Source organism: Chrysoperla carnea, chromosome 4 (genome assembly GCF_905475395.1).
Source record: "Chrysoperla carnea chromosome 4, inChrCarn1.1, whole genome shotgun sequence".
In the NCBI taxonomy this organism is placed as follows: domain Eukaryota; kingdom Metazoa; phylum Arthropoda; class Insecta; order Neuroptera; family Chrysopidae; genus Chrysoperla; species Chrysoperla carnea.
In genome coordinates this window covers 22,974,866-23,000,160 of record NC_058340.1, presented here as the reverse complement: position 1 = coordinate 23,000,160, position 25,295 = coordinate 22,974,866, and the positions used below count along the sequence as shown (strand labels likewise).

The 25,295-nt window shown below is 28.9% G+C and overlaps 1 protein-coding gene across 4 annotated transcripts in view; it reads left to right on the top strand.

Moving 5' to 3' along the window:
• Positions 1 to 25,295, top strand: part of LOC123299053 (zinc finger homeobox protein 3) — a 210,731-nt gene that overhangs the window by 52,200 nt on the left and 133,236 nt on the right. For 3 of the 4 annotated variants that reach the window (XM_044881197.1, XM_044881199.1, XM_044881200.1), the window contains exons 3-4: positions 15,341 to 19,161; positions 21,766 to 25,231. In XM_044881197.1, coding sequence (XP_044737132.1) covers positions 15,341 to 19,161; positions 21,766 to 25,231 — 7,287 coding nt within the window. The remainder of the gene's footprint in view (positions 1 to 15,340; positions 19,162 to 21,765; positions 25,232 to 25,295) is intronic. The other variant, XM_044881198.1, reaches the window with a different exon arrangement.

Below are 25,295 nucleotides of genomic sequence, written 5' to 3'. Positions count from 1 at the left end.
AATTTGTTTTTTGTTTTGTTTTCGAATATGTATATATTTTATTTAATCGGTACATATTTTGAAAAAAAAAATTAAACATACAAGTAAACTCTTTTAAGTCAGATCAAACACTTTCTGAACAAGTAAATTATTGTTAATCTTTATAACTTTGCTGGTGATAAACATCTCTATTTTATTCCAATTCTATTCGCAAAAAAATTTTAAATTCGGTGTATAAGATTAAGATAAGAGAATTCACAATTTTATCTGTAAATATAGAAGAAAATGTCTTTATGCAAGAAATGTTTCCTTGTAGAATATTGTTTCTTGAAATATCAACTCAAAAGCGAAAAGATATTTTAAGAACACTTTTAATATATTCTTGGCATAAGAAAACCTTTTATTCTGGGTGTCATAATCGCAAAACAGCAAATAATTTTGGGTGATTAAGATTTAATTCTTTCTAAAATCCTTAGTTTTTCAAGTAAATCTTCGAGGTTCGAAAGTCGAATTTTAGTAAGAGACGCGTCAGTTACGATTTTCGAAGTTAAAAAAATAGTGTTCTATCAGATCGATAAAAATTTGTATTTTATTTATTATTAAGACCGTACACATGGATTCAAATTACAAAAAGAATTTTTTTTTTTAAGAACAAAAAAAAATATATCTTTCCACAGTTTCACACAAGTTATGGCGTTTTTTTATTTTTTGTAGTTCGTAATAATATAGAATTATTTCAACAACAACAACAACAATAAAATAAAGTCATTCCGCATTTTGAAAATATTTTCTTTCTTATTCTCAATTTAAAATGATTCTTATGATCGCTTTGTCTTTTTTTAATACAACCCTTTTGTTTAATATATATTTTGAAGATATATAATTTTCTGTAATTACTTAACACTTTTGTCAAAAAAAGACGTGGTTTTTGTGTACCAGAAAACAAATTTGTAATTACATATTTATTCAATTCGATTTATTTGTAAAGATAAAATATACATATAGGTACTTGAAAGTTTCATTTCGGTTATTCTTGCTTTCCAAAATAATCGTTCTTAGATTATTCTTGGTTACATATAATCAGAAATTTGTTGGGATTTAAAAATATTTTTTCAAAATAGACTAATTTTATTTAAAAGAACCAAAAAGAAAGTGTAAGGTTATTTTTCTCAACATGCGGCCACATCTTATTTCGCGATTATTCAGCGATTTTTACTTTATTTTTGACAAATGATCTACCATACCGATTCAGCAATAAAAAGTATAATCTCTATATACTATAAATGCGAAAGTAAACATGTTTGTTTGTTAGGTTTTCACGCTAAAACTAGCGAATGGTTCACATGAGATATAATTTATAAAGATATATTAACAAAAAAAAAAAAAAAAACAAAAACAAAAATTTATTTAATTTGATATTACCATAAATTACAGATTTCTGTAAAAAAAGTCAATATAAAATATTTCACGGCCATCTTTTCTGATATACTCAATGAATAATTTCGACTATTATACATTTAAAGAAAATAGAAAACCATACATATATTATACCTGTGTAAAATAATCCTTATCATTATTTCGAGTATTATAGAAAGGGGATAAGCGACAGCAATCTTTGTCAATCTTTACTTTTAAACCCAGCGAAGCGGGTGGCTATCACTCTAGTATTCAATATTTTATCATTTAACTGCCACTATTAATCAAATAAAACAAATTAAAAAATTAGTAACCATGTTTAAAAGTTTTTGAACAAGATGTTTTGCAGTCACTAAGGAGGCAATAAGGCACTTTTTCGCCCTTTTTTTATCACTGGTCAATTCTTTGGCACTTGTGAATTATATTGAGGTGTGTAACTTTGGCTTTTTCAATGATTTCTGTTTAGATTATGTAATTACTTTTTCGAATTCGAAAGACTCGACTAAATATTTTTCGCTTTTAGGTATCATAAAAATTAAGAACCATATCGAAATTCGTTTATGATAAAATCACAGTTAATGATTATATCTTCAATTTTAAAGAAATTTAAAAGACAATATCTCTGATGATGCAGTTTTTAAAAATAATACCGCTTTTTAAATATATAGATAGCGTTTTAAAAAGAGGTGTAATTTTTTTAACACCCTCAAGTTAAACAACATAATAATAAAATATAACAATGAAAAATAAAAATTATAACATTTCACCTTGCAACAATAAAGAAAACATTTCTTTTTTTTAACAACAACAACAAAAAATACTGCAAAATATACAGTTATAACGTGTCTTCGGACAATAATAAAAAGCAGAAGAACACTTCTTTTGTACCCTCCATATGTTAATAAATAAAATTAATTACAATAATAACTTATATTAATATAAATATTATGGAAAAAAATATGAATTGTAACCTAATATTAAAAAAACACATAAAAATTGAATCGTGGTTTTTGTTTCTTCAAAAAAATGTATTATTAATAATAATAATAATAACCGTTTCTTCCAGTCACTTGGAAGTGTAATATAAAACTTTTGTTAACACGTGTACGGGGGTTTTTAAAACAGATGGTGATATTGAATTGCTTCGGTTTTTTTTCTCTGGTTTTAATTTTGTATCGGTATTTTGTTGTCTTTAAGCTCATCGTCGCTTTACAAAAACCAAATGTGATAATTTAGTTTGTGGGCTTAACGAGGGCTTAACGATATTGTTGATTTTATTTCGATACGGTTTTCATTTATAATTTTTGTTTTGTATTCCGAAAAATAGTGAAATTAATTATTGGCAGGGAGCATAGTAGTTGTAGAGGACAGATAAATCGATCGCAGCGCTGTTATCTTATAAAAATTGCAATAAATAATATTAAATTTTCAAAGTACCTAAAACAAATATATAATTCATAGACTTATATGTCTGTTGATACAATTTTATTAATAAAATAGTGTGTTGTTACTATGATAACTCCCTGAAATAAAACTCATACACGGAACGAATACTACTACGAAGTATCTTAATAAGCAATTTTACCACATAGTTTTAGTATCTCTGACTATAACATTAGTATCTTAGTATTTAACACTAGTATAAGTTAAATTCAAGAAGCTCATAGAAAAGAAGTTCCGTTTCGAAGCGCCTTTGTTGACCTAGAAGCTTTTAAAATTGAAATTAACAAATCATCAAAATAATTTAGTTTTTAAAGTTTTATAAACTATCAATGTTTATTCTGTAGATCGTAGCTTCAAAACCAATTATAATTGTAAACTAAAATGAAATACTTCCTTGCGCTTCCACCATTAAAAAAAAAACATTTTTTGTTTATTTGATGCAAAAAGTTTGTTCTTTTACGTCGAGAATTCTTTAAGACTGTCTGATTCATTATATCTTCTTGACTTAAACCTTAGCCATACAAAATCAATGCAGTAAGAAATTCTTTTCGTTGTACTAAGCGATAATTTTTGTGTGAAATTTTATAGGAGTTTAAAGCCATGGTAACTTGAATGTCACAGTAAATGACGAAATTTAAATTTCTTGACATCAAGGTTCGAGTTATCGAAAAGGCTCAAATATACAATTTTATAGGTTTGTTATAGGGCCGAAATGTAGACTCTTTGGATGGTTCTGGTAACGTGGGTAGAGTTTATAGAATTAAAACTTCGAGAACAAAGGTTCTCCACGATAAACATAAAAAATTGAATTTTTGAAATACTTGGAATAAGAGAGGATCGAATTATTTAAGTTTTACTGCATCTGAAATTTCTCTTAAAGCTTCATTTAAATGGTATAGATGGCCCTAGCATGCAATGTTCAAATATCGTATTATTGACCAATATACAATTTCCTTTGATAATTGAAGTTAATTTTTGTGCAAAGGAATTCCCTAGTTGCAAACAACTTAACATACAAAAATATTCTGCACATTTGGTCATCGTCGGTACTTATTAAATATTCCAATCAAGTATAAAAAAACGATAAGCGATCTTTTGGATTACACAAATTATATAAATATAAAATAAATTCACTTTATAAGTACAAAAGACTTAATATATTTTCTGTGCACACTTAAAAATTAATTTTTTTCCCATTTCAAATGATTTTTAATAATCTTATTACTATAAAGATAGCTCTTTCTATTCGCATCGTGTGTGAGTTTGATTGGAGGCGTTTCCATGGTAACGATACACTACTTTAATTATAGAATTGTATGGATGCATATATAATTGTATGGATTGCATTTATGACTTAAATTGAAAATTTAATATTATTGTCTCACAAATTTAAATAAAATAAATAATTATGATAATTTACATTTGAAAAATAATATATTTATGCAATTTGATTTCTTATTTTCACAATTTTTAATGCATTAAGTTTAATTAATTAGTGTTTTTCAATAAATTTAATTTGACATTTCCTATATCATTAACATGTAAAGAATTGCAAATTAGTCATAACAGCCTTCTTTAACGCCAAAATTTTTCACTGGAAGCGCTGGCATCGATTTTATTGTCCCAACCATGACTACGGACACAACGAATACAAGACAAAAGACTTAATATATTTTCTCCGCTTAACTTAAAAATTAATTTTTTCCCATTTCAAATTATTTTTAATAATCTTATTAATATAAGATATAGCTCTTTCTATTCAAGACAAAGACAATATAAGATATTAGTCTAACTAAGAAACTTTTAGTTATGTATTTAAAGAGTATAAAACTATTCCAACACAATGTATATAAGATGTGGGAGTGGCTAAACATATATGTTATGAACCAATGAATGACAATTGTTCCTTAAATGGAAACGTGTTTCCCAGCATGAGATTATGTTTCTTCTCTACATAGAACATCGTTGAAGAGTGTTGCTTGAGCTGCTTAAATACATCTCTATGTGTATGTATACTGTGTATGCATACAAGAATAAGATGGTCACTCTTTCAAATCTTATAACATGAACTAAGAATAGTTTTACTATACCTTTACTCTTTGTCTTATTCTGTTTCATTTCATTTAAAAATCTTTTCTCTTTTTATAAGATTTAAAAAAAAAAAACTATTTTTGTTTGTTTATTAATAACTTTTAACTCATTATAATATGTATCTTATTAATGCTATATTGTGAATCGATTATCTTTGTCTAATTTTATGTTTATTTTGTATAGCTTTATTTCTTTTTTTCGAGATTGCTAGTGGATCTTGGATAATTATGAAAGAGATAAGATTTTAAAACAATGATTATCATTTTTAATGGTAAGCTATTTCTTCGAGAATACATTCCTGTATCTCCAATTATTAGACAACACAATATCGCTCAATTTTATTCTAATATAACATGCATTTTAACTGTATTTTCTTCTATTTATCCGTATTTTAATGAAGTTTTTGTTACTCAAAGACTGAATTTGGATTGGATAAAAGTTACTTTTAGTAAAAAACTATGCAACGCTTTGATAATGATCAATTCTTTTCTAATTTTAAATATATTGTGAACAGTCAAATGGTGGAAGTGCAGGGAAGAATAAAATATTAAAAGTACTTTGATAAAACAAATAAATTTTTACACCCAAAACCTTAAAAAAGTCTACTGGATTGTAGTAGATGTTGAGAATCTTGTTCTCAGTGTGGAACAAAGATATTTTGGACTTCTATCCAATAGTTGGTAATTTCTTTACTTTATCCTTATGGAATAACTAATATTCTAAACAGGAAATTCAGTTAAAAGTAAGGAGAGAATATACAAATGTAAGAAATTTTGTCTTTAAATGACGCTTTAAAAGTAGGTATAGTATCATGACGTCATCAAAATAAGTTACCACAGCATAGTTTTTATAATCATCCCATATTTAAAAAGGTTTATTTGTAGTAACGTAATTCTCAAACCAATTAATTTCCTTAAAGTAAAATATATGTACAGTAATTTGAGTTGTAGGACTTCCTTGCGCTCCCACCAAAACAAAAAGCATTTTCAAGTTTGATGTTGTTGGATATACAGTAATTTGAGTTGTTAGACTTTTTTGCGCTCTCACCAAGACAAAAAGCTTTTTTTATGATCCACGCACAAAAGTTTGCTGTTGTTGGATAGGTATTCTTTTAAATTTCGCCAATTTGACTTGTTTATTATATACAATCCCATGCTCTTGAATCAAACAAGTATTTTTATCATAGAAAACCATCTTCTTGAGATTCAATATAATGATAAAATAAAAGCTTTACCATAAAAATCTTATCTCTTTACATTGTCAAAACTACTTAAACAAATTCACAGAATACAAAAATATAAGTTATTTTGTGCGCAAATAATAAGCAAAAATACGAGAAGAATAGTTAACTTCTTACATATCTATTTAAATTACATTTAAAATCTAGATTTTATTTTCATTAAAATATAATATATTTCCATCTCATTTTATTTAATATATATTTATCTTATTTTAATTAATGTAATAAAAAACTAACAAAGCAAACATGCGCTAGAAAGAAAAAGACACAAACAGATATATTTGTTAATGTTATTTATAGAAGAATGTCAGAGAGAAGGCAAAAGATAAAAAATAATAAATTTTTATATTTAAAGTTAAAGGTGTGTTCACCTTAACCGTCTTTAATAATCATTACTATAACATGATGTCATTAACTGAGTATTTAAAACAAGACTGACTGTCTTTAATAAAAGACTTTGTATGTATGTATTATGTACACCACGAGTTTATAATAAACTGACTTATGATGACGATCAGATCTACAAGACTTGTCAGTGTGTGTACATTTGTTTTATGTACCTCTGAGTACGTGTATGTTGAATTCAAAATATAATATTTTGTGCGGATAAGTTCGATGTGCTTCGATTCGATTTATATTAATGTATAGTCAATAAAAAATTATTATAAATATACAGGATGTTTAATGAAACTTTGGAATTTTTTATTATGTCAAGGTTTTACTTCTCTATTTGGAAAATCTGCGGCAAGTGGTAGCTTAAACTAAATTACGATAATAAGGTTAACATGGATTTCAGATAGTGTTGAACAAATAGATGAATATTAAGAAACCATAGCAATTTATAATAATACTGTTCAAATGTATGCATGAACTGACTATTAAAAATAGCTCTTTTAATTATCAAATTGTTCTGAAGACCACAACCTTTTTACCGTATTTCGGAAAGAAATGAAGGTATTGCTTTTGTACTGATGATGGAATTTTCGATGCTATATTCGATTTTAAGAAAAATATGTTATTTTTTTCAACCTGTGTGGAAATTCGCTTTGCTAACGCAACCTGCGCTACGAATTTTGTTTAAAGATGTAAGTCTTCCTATGACTTCCATATCGACTGACGTCATTAGTGATTTTCTCAGTAGGTATTTTAAAATTTCAAAGCCTTTTCATGTCAGTAATTGAAACTTCCCCTTCTAAACGAGATGTTGCTATAGCTCACTTCCACATGTGTGGTGGTATCTACAAAGCTCTCATCATCAGTATAAATCTTGGCTTCGTTTTTCTTCAGAGAAAAATTATATTTTAACCGCATAAATTAATATGAAATAGTGAAAACAAGAAAAGTAAGCGAAGCGGGCGAGCAGTGACTAGTACATTATATAATTAAATTCATACTTTATGCTGTGTGATCTTACAAAATTAATATCTCTGTGCACTCACAAAATTTATACAATTTTGTGTTTAAAGACCACTTTTTGTTAAAATAATTAATGTTAATTATTATTCATTATCAAAAGTAATTTGAACACTCAATTACCTACATTAAGTAGATAAGTAGCATTTTTTTATATTATTTTATTACTTAATATGGAAAACATTTTATTTATTTTTACGGTCAGACCAGACCAAACCAAATTGAAACTGCACAAGCAAGCAATAATTACTTTCTCGTAACTACCTATACATGTAAGTTTGTTTGTTGCAGTATATTATTATAAAAACTTAGTGTGTGGACTAAAAAAGAACAAGTTAATTAACACAAAACAAAAAAGACAACTTCAACCAACTTCGTAATTAATATTGCCAAATAAAGTATTAATTAATTTTCATAATTAACACCATAATAACTAAAATGTAATAACAATTACCTCCATTACGTGTAGGTAATGTAGGTAATCATGAATTCTTACGTGTAGGTAATCAAAATTGAAAAGTGGTCTAAAACGTTACATATATTATAATGAAAAATAAAATTTTAAGGATGTTTGGAAGGTATAGGTACCAATAAAGTTACATACTGAATGAAAAAAAAGAACGAGAAGTATCGTGGGGCACCCGGTAGGACCTACTCTTTTCGTACCTTGGTATATTATAAATGTAGCGGTTACTTTTTTAATTACAAGATATTTTTCTGAAAATTGAAGGTATTAATTTAAGTAGTCAAATACTTGTTTGATTCTTTAAAGAATTTAATGATATAGCTTCTCTTAGTTTTTACTGTATAAAATAATTATTGTATTTGTTTAAATAATACATACTTCTTATTTAGTAGTCAACCTAATATGTGGGTATATTACGATTGGTTTGATCAGGATATTTATTATGACTATAACATAAAATTTCCTTGTACCTACTTAATTTAAATTATCTCTGTTTTCTTTAACTTCGAAACTCAATTTTTTTAAATGATAAAACATAAATTTATTTTTTGTTTAATTTTCATATTTTTTTTATTATTTCGGATTCAATTCATCCATTTCGAGAACCACCCTGTTTTAAATGTGAATGAACTATTAAACAAAATTTTTTTTGTTCAACAATAGAAATAAATAAATTTTTCGTAATAAATTATAATTAAACAAATATTACTATAATAAAATATTATTTCTTTTATAAAATTTATAAAACGGGACTTTTTTCTAAATAATAATATTATATGAATTAATAATATCAAAAATTATAGTTAAATGTATAATTTGTATGTATTTATCATTTATTAAATAGATGAAATAATATTACTTACATTTGTTAAATTTTTGTTAATTTTAATTTTTTTTTTATTTTGCTACAAAATGATTCATATTATAATAATTATAACGGCAATCAGTCAAATGTACGGTTTTGTATTATTCTTTTTTCTAAATAAAATCTCAGACAAAAATAGTTTACCCCATTTTAAAAAATTTATGTGGCTCAAATGACAATTTTCAATTTCAAATATGAAACTGTTGTGAGTTTCTCAAATTTTGAAGTATGCAGAGTGATTCACATTGATCGCAATCGAATAGTGTGACATTAAGAATAAAATTTGGAGCAGAAAAGTTTTTAAATAGCATTTCAAAAGATGTAATTCTAATATTGGATTTATTGGTTTTTCTTTTAAGGGCAATTTATTCCTTGATGAACTGCCTGAAATTTCCTCAATATCAGTGGTCTATTTTTATTAAATTGTACTTCAATTGAAGGGATTCTTTCCACTTATTTAACAACAAGAATTTAACATTTTATCCAACCTTGTCTTTCGAAAATGGTGGTTTTATTAAATAACATAGAACTAAACAATTAAATGTGTTTAAAAAGAATTTGTTTTTGTAGATCGATCTTCATATGATTAAAAATAAAACTTTTATCGGAGATTGACAAGCGTTAAGAATCATTGATCGATCATCAATTCATTAAATTTTATAATAATAAATACTTTTTTTTATTGATGAGATTGAAAAAAACTTTGTTAATTATTCATTTTTTAAATAAAATTACAAAAAAAAGAATCCTATTTTGTTTGTGAAATATTTACGTAGCTGAAGTAAAGTCCTCTGTATGAAATAAACAACAACTCAATGTATAAGGTTGAAGTCTTTGATTTTAAGTATGTACGAAATATTTTTAATTTATCGTAATTATAAAATAAATCGTAGTCAAATATATAATTTTAGGGAATTCCAAATTCAGTTCCCGAAAATGTATCTGTTACCTCTCGTGTCATCATTAATAATTACTTATATAATATGATATGAATATATGACAGAATAAATTCTTGTTTCACTCAAAAAATAGTAGTGCTACCATCTACTGTATTAGTCATGCAATTAAAATAGTATGCACTTTTTAATGAATCACCCGGTATAATTTTTAAAAACATGCATTTTATAAACATACAAAAAAATTAAATTATTTTAAATAAAATGGAATGTAAATTGTAATCTATTATACAATATTTTAAAATTAGTTATTATTATTAATTTTTATAAAGTTAAAAAATGGAGTTAGTTGTTGTTATACAAATACCTAACTGTTAATTTGTTATTTAAGTATCCTAATTATTGTAATTACAAATTTTTCATAAATATAATCTAACCATCATCAGCAGCCAGAGTTAAAAGAGTTAGTTTTTATAAAGTCAATAAATTAGTAATGATTTAGCTAAGTTAATATAAATTAACTTTCAAAAAAAAAAAAATTAACACTTTTATAATAAATTTAATGAAAGGTTGGTTTGGTTTGTTATTAAAATCGTGTTATTTGAATTTTTTTTCTGTATGCATTGTATTTTAGCATAATTTTAATATTTTTAATTAAAATGGTATAATTAAATGTGCAGCTTTAACGATTTTTAAATATAATAAATTAATTATAATCAGAGTGAATATTTTTTAAGAAATTAGATCAAGCAATGTTATTTGAGTAACATACTAAAAGTTGAATTGAGGTTGGGTTCGATTCTTGGTGTAGGTCACTTAGTTTTTATATAATCTGCAAAAATAAATATGTATAAAAGTCGATTTTTTTTACTCAGCGTATATACTGAATGTTAGACACATTTTTGTATGTCATTTTCTATAAATATTTTATATAGAATTATAATAAATTCATCTCATGAAATCATTAGTATTTTGAAATCAACAACGGATACATCACTCTGACGAAGTGAATTTATTACATAAATTAATTACAAGTTTTTGATATTTACTAGAAATAAAATTACAGTAGATTACATTTATTGATACATTTTTTAAACAAAAAATATGTGGAAATGTCATTAAGAAATTGATTTTTTGTATGTGCAAAGTTTAATAAAATTTTTAGAAAAAAACATCTGATATGAATGACAGGCACGCTTTTACACACGACTTGCCAGAATATATCGTTTAGAAAACAGTTGATGAATATTTTCTTAGAAATTGTCTGAAAGAGATCTCAGAATCGTATTCACCATTTTGGACAAAATAACCTCATTTAATGAGTTTTATCGAAATTGAAGGTATCTAATCAAGTTTTCTCAATTTCTTTGTTTAAATTTTTTAAATTTTTCATACCTTTTTGAAGAAATCGAAAAAAATTCACAACTTTTAAAATTTGATAAAACTCCGTAGTAACGTTTGGAGTATTTATGGCTCGTTTTAATTTATAACGATTATTTGAGAAATGTATTCATGGATATTCGAGAACTGTGCCACAAATCATTAAACGAACCAAGCTATTTGTCTTCTATACCCTGTTGCTATATTTCAAAAACATATTTTGAATTTCTTAAGGATGTACGAGCGCCTGCGCACTTTTAGACAAAAGGATTTTTTTTTTAATATGAAATTGAACTTAGTCTAAATCAATTCTGAAAATATTAAGATTCGTTGTCCTATTACTTAAATAAATAAATGACTTCCAAAGTCATTGGTCTTTTGGTAAACGTTAGATGGATGATATGTTTTCATAGATTTCCGACTAATTAAGAATGTATGAGCACGGTAGTTTGAACACAAATTGAAAAATATAGATATTTTCAATTTTGATGGTGAATTATGTTATAACTTGACAATATGAGACGAAAAGTAAGACCACAATTTTTCGATTTTTGGAGTAATTTTCAAAAATTTTTTAAATTATTAAGCTTTCGATATTTTGAAAACCAAAGCAGATATCAAAAAATTTTATTCTTATTTTTCCTCTACATTCATGAAGTTATTACAAAGTTCATAATAAAAAAAAAGGCAATAATCGTTAAATTTGTTTCAAATTTGGTTAAAAATTATGGTTTAAAAGTAAAATAATATTTTACTGCGAGTGTGGCCATGGTATCTACAGCATTAATTCTAAAATTAATTCCATTATTACAGTTTTAATTAAATTTATACAAAATTCACTCACACAAAAGATCACTCCTTAATAATTATAATAATCATTATAAAATGGTTGATGATAATTTCTGTTCACAAACAATTAAATCAATCAAAAAGTTCTCTTTCCAATAATACCAAAGTTAATAACATTTTAATATTATTCATTAAACATATTATGGTAATTAACTTCCTGGGTAATAAATAATACAATTAATAAATATAAAAAGTATTTAAATAATAATATTTAATTGTGGTGGAATGGAATAAATAAATAATACAGATGTCTCTCTCTCTTTATCTCTCGTCTCCACATCCATCTATATCTACATTAATCAATTGGAATAATTAAATAATTATTATAATCAAAATACATTTATTATTATTATAAAAGTTTTATTATATATATGTTTTTAATTCATTTTGAGGTGTGTACTATCATCAATTCCTTTTTTACTGTTGACTGGGAAGAGATAACAATTACATCCGGACAAACATTTATTAATAAAATTAAAAAAACAGTATTTAAAAAGTATATTTGTTATCGGCAAAGTTTATAAATGTGGTATTCTATTGGAAAATAATGTATTCGTAATGCATACATATTTATGTTTTTATTTTTACTACTAGATGGCGAACATAAACATTTAATAAAGTAAATAGTTTAAATGTAGGTATTTTTTTAAGAAACTCTTTATTTGAGAATGTCAACATAAGTTGAAATATATTTGAAAATCAAAAATAACGAAAATACTGCATTTAAGATAGTTATAGCGCCAAGGCAAGTTTAGACTTGAGATTGATATTATTTGTACCTTATTTTCAACTTTGATGATGAATTTTTTTATAACTTCATGAGTGTAGACAAAAAATAATAATACAATTTTTCGATATCTGCTTTGGTTTTTCAACCACCCGCCTAAAATTTTCAGAATTGATTTAGACTAAGTCTAACTTCATATAAGAAAAAAATCAAGCTTTTTATTCAAAATTGCCCTGGCGCTCGCACATCCTTAGCATCGTGTATTTAAATTTTTTACTTTCTTAAGTGATCATGCCGCCATCTAGTCGTGAAAATATAAAACAAGACGTGTATAGATTATAAGAACATATCATTTTCTAACAGAATGCCTAGATATTCTATGCAATATCAAATACATAGCCGTACAATTGATTATATAAATAGATAGCTGATTAGAAAATTTTTGAATTTTACCTCACTTTCGTATTGCAGCTCATATCAACTCATCGCATTTTTAGTTAGATTACTTTAAGAATTTGTATTACGAACTTACCTAAACGAAGTGTCAAATGATTGCATAAAGAAAGTACTTCTTGCATTAAATACTTTACCGGCAACATATATATAATACATTTAGATACACTGTGCAAATGGCCCATCGTTAAATCTTTATCAGTTGTCAGAGTGGCATAAAATAGCCTTTAAAAAATTTGTCGCTAAATATAAGATAAATATGAAAATTACCCAATATGATTCAAATGGAATTTGGATTTTGACTCTCGTCAATATTTTCTGCTTTTTCATTCGTATTACCACGGAATACAAAAACAATCCCCTGAAGGCGCAATTATTTTTACTACAGATAAACCTCACATTATAAACATCCTGTATAAAACGCCCCAAAAACTATAATTAAAATAATCAATGATGATTGTAAATAATGAATATAAATAAATAAAAACATTTACATTGTAGTTGACAACGATTAATGAATATCAATTGATATTATAATATAAAAAAAAAACAACCTTAAAGTTCCCCCTTCACCCCTGCTTACCATATTTAAATATAAACTATTCCGTTCTTCTATGTTGTTCTAAAAATGATATTAATTCGTTAGGTAAGATAATTAGATATAGCATCCAAGCGTGATTTCATAATTGCATTAACAAATAAATAGTTTAGTAAAATAAAAAAAAAATTTAAATTCAAAACCTCACCCAATTTAGTTTAGTTAGAGAATTATTTATATTTATTTTTATAAATAAATATAATATGATTAGAAAAATAACTGATGAATATAATTATTATCATTGTTACTATTAACATATATATTAGTTAGGTATCAGGGTCGGTCGTAGCAATTGGATTAAAACATTTAATAAATGATGAAATTATATATAAATACAGTAAACCCTCTTAGTTCGAGAACTTTTTCGAGAGTTTATTTTAAGATTGACGTATTTTGGATATTTCTTTCTATATTGAACCAATCTCAGGAGCCAGACTTACTACTCCGTCCCTGTCGAATTTTAATAAGAAAAATCCGTTGCGCAGGAGCTTCGTTAGTTAAGCGAATTCCCACAGATATTGAAAAAAAATAAAACAATTTTCTTAAAATCGAATATTGAATTTTTAGTTTTCCAAGAATTTTTATTCAAAAAACTAAGCGTCTAGAGAAAAAATCACAAAAGTACTTTTTTGCTTAAATCTGATCAAAAAATATAAAAATAGCTTTTATTAAGAAAAAATTCAAAATTTTGTACTTTTCGTATAGTAAACGCCATACAGTCCTTGCCGTGTACAATTACTTGCCGTTTACTAGAAAGTATAAAATATTATAGATTAGAGGTAGCTTTTTTACAAGCACGTGTTATCAGCGATATTTTTTTTGACACCCAGCAAATTCGGTTATAAAACCTTACAAATACTCAAGATACTCAATTATAGAAATTTACGATTAGGCACCTTTTTGACAACATTAATTTTTAATTCTTGGAATACTTGTTAAAATCAAGGTTGGCATAATCGTATTCTTAGATATAACTTAAATACTTTATTATAATTACCAAGCGATTTATAGAAGAGGTTTGACTGTATTCATTATTTTATGATGCGGTACTTTGAATATTAAAAACTATCATGTTTAATCAATTAGAAGAATACCAATAAAAGAAAATTGACAATTGTATTGAAATTTCAAATTAATTTATTGCAAATTTTTCTATTTTTAATTCATACAAAATTTTATTATGCAGAAAATGACGTGAATATTTTAGTAATATTTTTTATTTTAAATTTAATTTTTATTATTTTAAATTAAAAGTAGGTAGCATCATTAAAAGAAACTGTTATTTGTTTTACTAAGTAATTATGTTTGTTTGTTTTTATAAGTTAAATTAAATAAAAACTTTAGGTATTTATTTCGTTCTAGAAATATCTTATATTTTTGCGCAAGATGGAAGTTTTTAAAAATTTTATTGAATATTTTCACAATTCTCCCGAACGTGAGAGCGTCCTAAAGGTTAAAATATGTCATGATAGTTAATTTTATTAATCCACAGAATTTTTTTTAAATAAAATAATTTTATTTCAGACCAACCACAATCAACGCCCAAATCACAACAGCCACCAAATACACCCGATCATCATAAATCATCACCCGATTTAATCATCAAAGAACCCCAACAATTTAAATTTGAACCTCCATCATCGACACTCCTAGAACAACAACAAGATGGTGGCATGTCCTCATCAGATGATCTCAATACATCAATAGAATCCACGACACCATCCTCCAATCATATATGCCCATTTTGTAACTATAGTAGTAATTCAGAGATGCGAATACAAGCGCATGTTTTAGCCCAACATAGTAATCTTGCTCAACAACAATCCGTAACTACCCCGCAACAACAACAAGCAGAACCGATATCAACTCCAACAGTGCCACAATCACCACCTCAACAATACACCTTTCAATGTCCTTTGTGTCAAGATGCATTTAAAGATCGTATTAATTTAGAACGTCATGTCATGCAAATCCATTCGGTTAATTCAGAAGGATTACAAAGACTGTTGATGCTTGTCGATCAAAGTCATTGGTTAAATCAAGTTGCTCGAAACAATCAAACTCCTCCAAGTTCGAATATTAACAATACCACGATAACTGCATCACATATGATGGCAGCAGCCACGGCTCAACAACAAGCCTCACCTAATTCTGTAACATCATCCTCGGGTGATCGAGATCGTAAAGATCTAATTAAAACCGAACGTGACGATTTAATTATCATAGAGTCGTCATCAACACCAAATAACGAACTTATGTCACCAGTTAACAATGACAACGATGTCGTTATCAATGACACAATCGAATCAGAACGTTGTCAACAATGTTTACAAACATTTAAAAATATCGATGAATTATGTTTACATCAAAATGAATCAGGCCATATTGAAATTAAACAAACACCCAGTGGTCCTGGTTACTTATGTTGGAAAAAAGGGTGTAATCAATTTTTCCCCACGGTTTTATCATTACAAACACATTTTAAGGAAGTACACGCAAAAAATTCAATATCACAAATGTCCGTTTCAGAGAAACATGTTTACAAATATCGTTGTAATCAATGTTCGTTGGCATTTAAAACGTTAGAAAAATTACAACTGCATTCGCAATATCATTTAATACGAGACGCAACGAAATGTGTCCTCTGTGGACGTAATTTTCGATCGGTTATTGCATTACATAAACATGTGGAATCCGTTCATTCAGAATTATCTGATGATGAATTACAAGCTTATAAGAATAGTTTATTAAATAATCCATTATTATTGGCTGGATTACAAGGTCATGTTTTGGATCCGTCAACAACAAATGACTTGTTAAAGCGAGAAACAATGCGTGATGTATCTGGAAGTGAAAATGATTTACGTAACGCTTCTGGCGGACCAAATGAATTTAATAAAACTAATTCTGATTCATCCTCATTATTAGAAAATGATGAATCCAAAGAATTAATTGATAATGACGGAGAAAATTCTGATGATAGTATCGTTTACAAAGAACAACAATTCCTAGAAGAGTATTTAAATTCGCAAGCGGTAGCCGAAGATAATTATGCGGATCCAACACGTAAATATAAATGCCATCGATGTCGTGTTGCATTCACCCGACAAAATTATTTAACCGCACATAATAAAACAATACAACATCGTAAAGGGGAAAAATTAAATTATCCAATGGAAAAATATTTAGATCCAAATCGTCCATATAAATGTGATGTTTGTAAGGAGAGCTTTACCCAAAAGAATATTTTACTTGTACATTATAATTCTGTAAGTCATTTACATAAATTAAAGAGGGCAATGCAAGAACAACAAAACAATAATAATCCAGTTTCACCAACACAAGGTCAACAGCAAACAAGTACGTCAGCGAACATTACATCAACAGCATCCACAGGGGTAGTTGTTAGTACTGGCGGGGGTAATAATAATAATAATAACAATACAAATAATAATAATACGCTTACATTAACACCAAAAAGTACGACAAGTTCAAGTTCAACCACGTCATCTTCATCAACGGCGAATAATGATGAAATGATGGATGAGAAAAAACGTTATCGTTGTAATATATGTAAAGTTGCTTACACGCAAGGTAGCACGCTTGATATACATATGCGAAGCGTTTTACATCAAACACGTGCAAGTAAGCTACAAGATTTAGCAATCAGTGGACAAATCGATTTATCTAGACCACTAGTTGAACAACCATCAATGAATGATTTAATAAACAACCCCTCACCACCTGGAGGGGTTGTTACACAACCAATATTACCTCAAACTCCGCCTGTACCATCTACCTCCCCTCCAAGTAACAATAATACTGTTCAGGTAGTACAAACACCTCAAGGGATGATTTCATGTCCTAAATGTGGTGTTCTTTTTGCAAATCAAGATCAGTTAACTACTCACCAGCATTTATATTGTATGTTTGCAATAACTAGTAGTGGTATACCGACTAGTGTTGCAACATCTATGGCTGTAGCTGCAGCCCAACAACAATTAGCAAATAGTAATAATAATAACAGTGTGGTGGACAATGTTGTGACAAGACCATCTCCAAGTGCTACCCCAAATAGTGTTGTGACAATAAATGATCAAAGCTCAAACGATATGAATAAATTAAATATACCGCGTAAAACTGGATCACATATTTATAAACATTTGTTAGAAAGTTATGGATTTGACTTAGTGATGCAATTTAATGAAAACCATCAACGACGTCAACGTTTAGCTGCAGCTCAACAACTTCAACAATTGGAGGAATTACGTAATAGTGTTGCACCAAATAAAACACCAAGTCCATTACCACAGCAACAAGCACCGGATGTACCTAGTAACAACAATACAATTGGAACAACACCAAGTGGAATTGATAATGAAAATGGTTCTGGTGTACCACGAAGTGAGGATGCATCTTCAACACCACATCATTTGCCAGAGGTCAGTAAATCCACGTGCCAACATTGTAATAAAGACTTTTCAAGTGTGTGGGTGTTAAAATCACATTGTGAAGAAATTCACAAAGATTTAGTGCCATTAGAATTCTTAGAAAAATATGCGCAACAAATTAAAAACGAATATGAAAAGAAGGCAGTTGTAGTGTGTAGTACTACGGCGGGGGGAGGAACATCATCGTCGATAGTTACGACAACACCACGTGCCACAACACCTGGTGGTGTATCGACAAATGCGACGACGTTGACTATACCTCCGTTGTGTACCACAACTACCACCCCAAGTCTTGTTGAGAATTCTGATTTAAGTGAAGACAATAAAGAAGTGTTGCATACAAAATTGAACATTCAACAGAACACTACGACAACAACACCACCGGCTGCTTCCGGGGATGGTGCTATCACTGGTGCGGCTGCTACATCCACAGCACCCTCGACACCAACATCTTCCTCAACGCCTGTTTCGTGCAGCAACGATAATGGTGGTAGTGCCAACAACGGAGGAGCACCACCAGGTGGTCCAACGATACCGGCAAATATCCAAGCGATGTTGGCTCAAACTATGGCCCAAAATCCAATGGCGTTTGCACAACAAATGTCGGAAATGCAAGCGGCGTTGAATGTCATGCAATTACAACAGCAATTCCAAAATTTCAATCCAATGATGATGAGCCAAATGATGTCAATGGGTTTGCCACTTGGTTTAAATGCATTGGCTGCAATGAATTTACAACCACCATTGGTACCATTAATGATGCCACCACCGCCATATGATCCAATGACACTCCAAACACAGTTTTCACCGCAAGATCCACAAGCCATAATTGCCAAACAACAACAGGCGATTATTCAACAACAACAGCAGCAACAACAGCAACAACAACAACAGGTCAGTGTCCAAAAATATCTTATTTTGAATTTCGATCCCACAAATTTGTTTAAACTCCTAATATCATTGATTTACTGCTCGAAAAATAACCTTGCTATTCTTGTATGATAAACAAAATTTTATTAAGTATTATCAATTTTTTGTAAAAATTTTCGATTATAATTTTTATTAGATTCGATTATTTTACCGTCCTGTAATAATTAGTGTATTTAAACGCGAATTAGCAAATGGCGCGAAATGACCCACGTGGCGATATTTTGTTACAAAGATACGTTGAATGAATCCATATATGAGCTTATCAATCTTTAATATTAGTTGTTTCAGCAAGGGAATTTATCAAACTTTTTAAAATAAGGGGATAATAAATTTACCTAATAAGAAAAGAGAAATTGAAAAATAAGATTGATACAAATCTTATTTTTTCTATTTGTTTCAAATATACTTTTTGTTCTTTTAATAATTATTTTTTTGTAATTTAATACGGATAAAGATTCTTTTTTTCGGAAAGACTATTATCTCAATTTTTGAACAATATTTACTTTTGTTTTGTTTTCTTTTCAAATCTTTCTTTCCTATTTTTGTTAAGTTAATCAATAATATAAAATTTCAATAGTTATTTGAGTGACAGTTTTTTTTCTGTTGCTTACAAAACAATTAGTATTTGTTTAAAGTTTTTGGGTAAAGAATATTTTTGTAACAATTTTTTTTTTTTCATTTCTTTTAATTGTGATCAGAGTTAGCACAGGTGGGACTTTTTTTCTCTGTAGGTACAAAAAGGAAACATTAATAATATCCGTGTGTTTTTATTACTCCTCTCTGTCATTCTTAACTAGCCTATATAATATTATTTGTATGTGTGCCTAAATATGTGTGTGTGAATCTTTTGTTTGCACACTTTTTTGTTCCAAAGGATCTATCATAGGATCTGTATCTTCGTATGTGTGTTATATTATGCTTTGTTAATGAAGAACAATAAACAAATGTGTATACCTTTTTTATTATAAATAATTTTTATGTGTGTAAGAAGTAATTCATTACCTGAAATTTTAACAATAATTTACCTGAAAAAATAATGCATACTTTTCATTTATACACATATATTTTGTTATTTCTTTTTTGTGAAACATTTGTTTAGGGGGTAAATCAGATACAAATATTTTTAATAGACATTAAAAATTGTGTCTAATCAATAGAAATTTTTGTTTCTATTAGTCCAGGAGATATGTCATATTTTGAATAAAATATTTGAAACTGTGAACTTTGCATACTGTGAGAAAGCTAATAGTACAGTTTAAGGTGTTACTAAAACCTCATGGAATGTGTTTCTTTAGTTACAAATATCATGAGTATCGCATGAGTTAATGGCGCATATGTTTCTATTTGTTAATAAAAAATCAATTGTTAATTCAATGGAACGGTTAATGTTAAAGTGGACTTACGAAATTAATAAAGAGACAACTTGAATTATGTATACGTTATACATATATAATAGTTTTCGATTATTGAACGAAAACTTAACATTTACGTTATACAAGTTGCCTAGTTATTCATTTTTTGAGTGAACTTTAACATTTAACATTGGCTACAAATAGAAACATTTACGTCACTAACGCATGCGTTGCTAATGATATTTGACACCTAAGAAACACATTCCATGAGGCATTTTAAATAAAATACATATATTTTAATAAATACTAAAATTCTGAAACTGTTTATATGCTCCCGAACTATATTGAGAATTTAAAAAAGAAATGCGTGGTTCCGTAGTAAAATCAAATAATTTTTAATATAAACTAGGATCTCACCTCGTGTAAAATAAAGGACTTAATGAAAATGGCATAAATATTAAAAAAAATTTCTTTTTTTACAAAAAATTTCAAATTATGAACACTGTTCATTTCTCGGATATTTTCACCTTCTTATGAAGATCTTTGAATATTCCGAAGTAATCGAAAATAATGAAGGGTAAGATCAATACAGAATCCACCGGGAAATTACTTATTATATTCACATTTCGTTTTTGTAATAAGTCCGAAATTTTATCTTTGTCATACTCATTGTTTAATAACAAAAACTAAAAAAAAATTAACGGCCAGTTCTTTCAAATTTGTGCTTACTTAACGACCCTAATTGTCTCATGAGAATATTTGACCAATAGTTGTTTATAAAAGCTGAAATTGAATATTTAATTTGAACAATGACTACGAAACCCTATTTTTATATTCACGATTGGCCACACAATAGGACAACTTTTTATGAAACTAAGTTAATTATTCAAAATTATCCTTTGAAGAAGGATTAGGAAGTTTATGTTTTTTTTTTTTACTTTTCTGTTCAAAGTATCAGATACGGTCGTTAATTAATTCCAAGAAACATATACGTACAAAAAAAAAAAATTCATTTAAAATGCCTATTCAAAAACTTTTCAAAGATAAATTTACCTCTATTGTTTATTTTTACCTGATTTACCCTATTATTTGTTTCAAAAATAAATAATCAAATTCCTTATTTGAAAAAAATACACATACATTTGCAAAAATTCATATTCTATTGGCAAAAAAAATTCTTTTTATTAAAATCAAAATCTACGTTTCCCTCATTTAGGTTGCAAATGCTGCGGCAAACCAGAAGAGAGCACGTACCCGTATTACTGATGATCAATTAAAAATATTACGCGCCCATTTCGACATAAATAATTCACCCTCAGAGGATCAAATTCATGAAATGGCGGCCCAATCTGGATTACCACCCAAAGTGATCAAACATTGGTTCCGTAACACATTGTTCAAAGAACGACAACGTAATAAAGATAGTCCGTACAATTTTAATAATCCACCATCGACGACATTAAATTTAGAAGAATATGAGAAAACTGGTGAAGCTAAAGTGTTACCATTAAATACGTCAGGCTCGTCGGGGTCGTCTGGTGATGATTTACAAAAATCAACTTCATCACAACCACAATCATGCCCTAGCGATAATGAAAACAAATTAGGCCCAATGGGTATGTTACAATCCACATCGCCGAGTATAAATGATTATCCAAATAGTGATATTGTTAAAACTGAACCAAAAGAGGAACAAAATGATGAGACTGATAAATTATTACCAGATACCCCAATCGATGAGAAACCAAATATATTTAATTTGCCATTTAATTTACATCATCCACCCCAAAGTCCAGTGCCATCATTAGCGGAATCAGAAAATCAAAGTTTGATGCATTCAAGAAATAGTAGTCGGCCATCAACGCCGACGAACTTAAATCTTTCGTCTTTAATGAATCAACAACTTAATGATGTGATTTCATCGGTTTCTCAATTGCCTGTTTCTATGGCCCAAGTAATGACACCGACATCATTGTCTAGTACAATGTTACCACCACCAAAATTGACGCCACAAAATTTTGCTAGCCCTAATAACGTGGGTGGACAACAAAATATGCTATCATTAACGCCAAATCGTAGCATTAGTCCAACACGAGTAGAATTTGGTGGCAACAGTAATGGATCAAATAGTTCCAGTGGATCAACTGGCAAACGAGCAAATCGTACACGATTCACTGATTATCAAATAAAAGTTTTACAAGAATTTTTTGAAAATAATGCATACCCAAAAGACGATGATTTAGAGTATTTATCAAAATTATTAAGTTTAAGCCCACGAGTGATAGTTGTTTGGTTTCAAAATGCACGGCAAAAAGCTCGAAAAGTATATGAAAATCAACCAGCTGTAGAACCCGCACCAGGTGTCGCTGAAGAAGCCGGTGCAAATCGTTTTCAAAGAACACCTGGTTTAAATTATCAATGTAAAAAATGTTTGTTAGTATTCCAACGATATTATGAGCTTATTCGCCATCAAAAGACACACTGTTTTAAAGAAGAAGATGCTAAAAGATCAGCTCAAGCTCAAGCTGCTGCAGCACAAATTGCCGCAGTTTTGAGTTCAGAAGATTCAAATTCAAGTACAATCATTGAACAAAGTCAACAAAGTCAACCACCCGTACCACAAAGTCCACAAATACAAAATATTCCACCACAAAGTCCGATCAGTCAACCAACACAACCCACAACACCAACACCGTGTGGGTCGAATTTTCCCAATTCGCCAGCAACAACCCCAACACCAAGCCAACAAGGAGGTAATAACAGCAACAACGATACTAAGGAAGGTACATTTCAATGTGATAAGTGTAACTTAGTATTTCCACGGTTTGATTTATGGCGTGAACATCAATTGGTTCATATCATGAATCCAAACTTATTTCCATCTTATCCACCTGACTCCCCGTTTGGCATATTACAACAACATGCGCAGTTACAACAAATGAATGCGGCCGCAGCTGCAGCAGCGGGCAATTTAAATGTATCAGAACTGAGTAACAGTACTGGCAACTCACCAATACCGCATCCATTAATGGGATTGTTAACAAATGCTGGCGGACAAGTGAAACGAAAATATGATGAATATGATCTGGAAAGTGATATGTCCGATCAACCAAAAGATAAACGACTGCGCACAACAATACTACCCGAACAATTGGATTATTTATATCAAAAATATCAAATTGAATCGAATCCATCTCGAAAAATGTTAGAAAACATTGCTCGAGAGGTGGGTTTAAAAAAACGTGTAGTCCAGGTGTGGTTTCAGAACACTCGGGCGCGTGAACGTAAAGGACAATTCCGAGCACACGCCCAGGTAATCAATAAACGTTGTCCATTCTGCCCAGCATTGTTCAAAGTTAAATCTGCATTAGAATCACATTTACAAACTAAACATGCAGATCAATGCGCACGCGGAGAAATCAATATTGATGCGTTGCCAGATGAAGAATTAAGTATGGAATCGGCGCCAAGCTTCAGTTCAGGTGGTGATAATAAAAGTTTTTCATCAAATAATCCAAATATGATTCCACCACTTTTCCCACCATTTAATACTCCTGACATGGAAAATTCAATAAAAAAATACTACGAAGAAAGTATGAAGCGATATATTAGTGAGTTGCAAGCACATGCAGCTGCGACGAATGGTGATAAAAGTGAAATAATGCTTAAATCGGGTAAAGAAGAAGGTGACTCACCATTAGATCTATCTAAGCCTGTTGATTTATCACGACCAATGAAAGTCACATTGGATCATGAAAAATCATTTATAGACCCAGGTCCATTAACGGATTTAAGTGAACGTTCCTTATGTGATGATGATTCCATGTCAGAAACAACGGAATTCTATGATGATGAAAGTAATCCAACATCTCCAGCAAGTTCGACACAAAGTACTAATAATAATCAACAACGTACAATGACTTCGACGGGCTCAAATTCGGGTGGCAATAAACGTTATCGTACTCAAATGTCTTCGTTACAAATCAAAGTAATGAAATCATTATTTAACGATTATAAGACACCCACAATGGCGGAATGTGAAATGTTAGGTCGTGAAATTGGTCTTCCAAAACGTGTTGTACAAGTATGGTTTCAAAATGCTCGTGCAAAAGAAAAGAAGAATAAAGGTTCATCGACAAAACCTGGAAGTGAACTAGTGGAAAAAACACCGGACGATTGTAAATATTGTAATTTTAAATATTCACATAAATTTTCCGTGCAAGATCATATATTTACAAAATCACATATTGCAAATGTGAAAATGCATTTAGAAGCGTTAAGTAAAGACTCATCGGGTAATTTAAGTGATAATGGTGAATTTCAAGTGCCCCCTGTACCGGGTGGTAGTACAAACAATAATAATAATAGTGCGGTAAATGCGGATTCTACAACACAAAATTTATTGGCAACATTAAATAATAATGGCAATAATAATCAGCATTTAGCGCAAATGCAATTATTACAAATGGCTGGTCTACAAATGGCGGCTGTTGCACAACAACAGAAACAAAACTCTGGTGGCGGTGATGATAGTAAAAATAATGACAATGACAATGCGAATAATGTGACGGAATCATTATTTCAACAATTGTATGCGTTAAGTAGTGCTAGCGGTGGTCCAAATTCAAGTGGGTTCCCTGGCGCGAATCAGTTCCTACACCCTGCAATGTTTGGTGCAAATGGTGAGTGATATTTTTTCAAATTTTCTCGTGCTTTATAATTTGTTTTCGCATGGAAATATTTAAT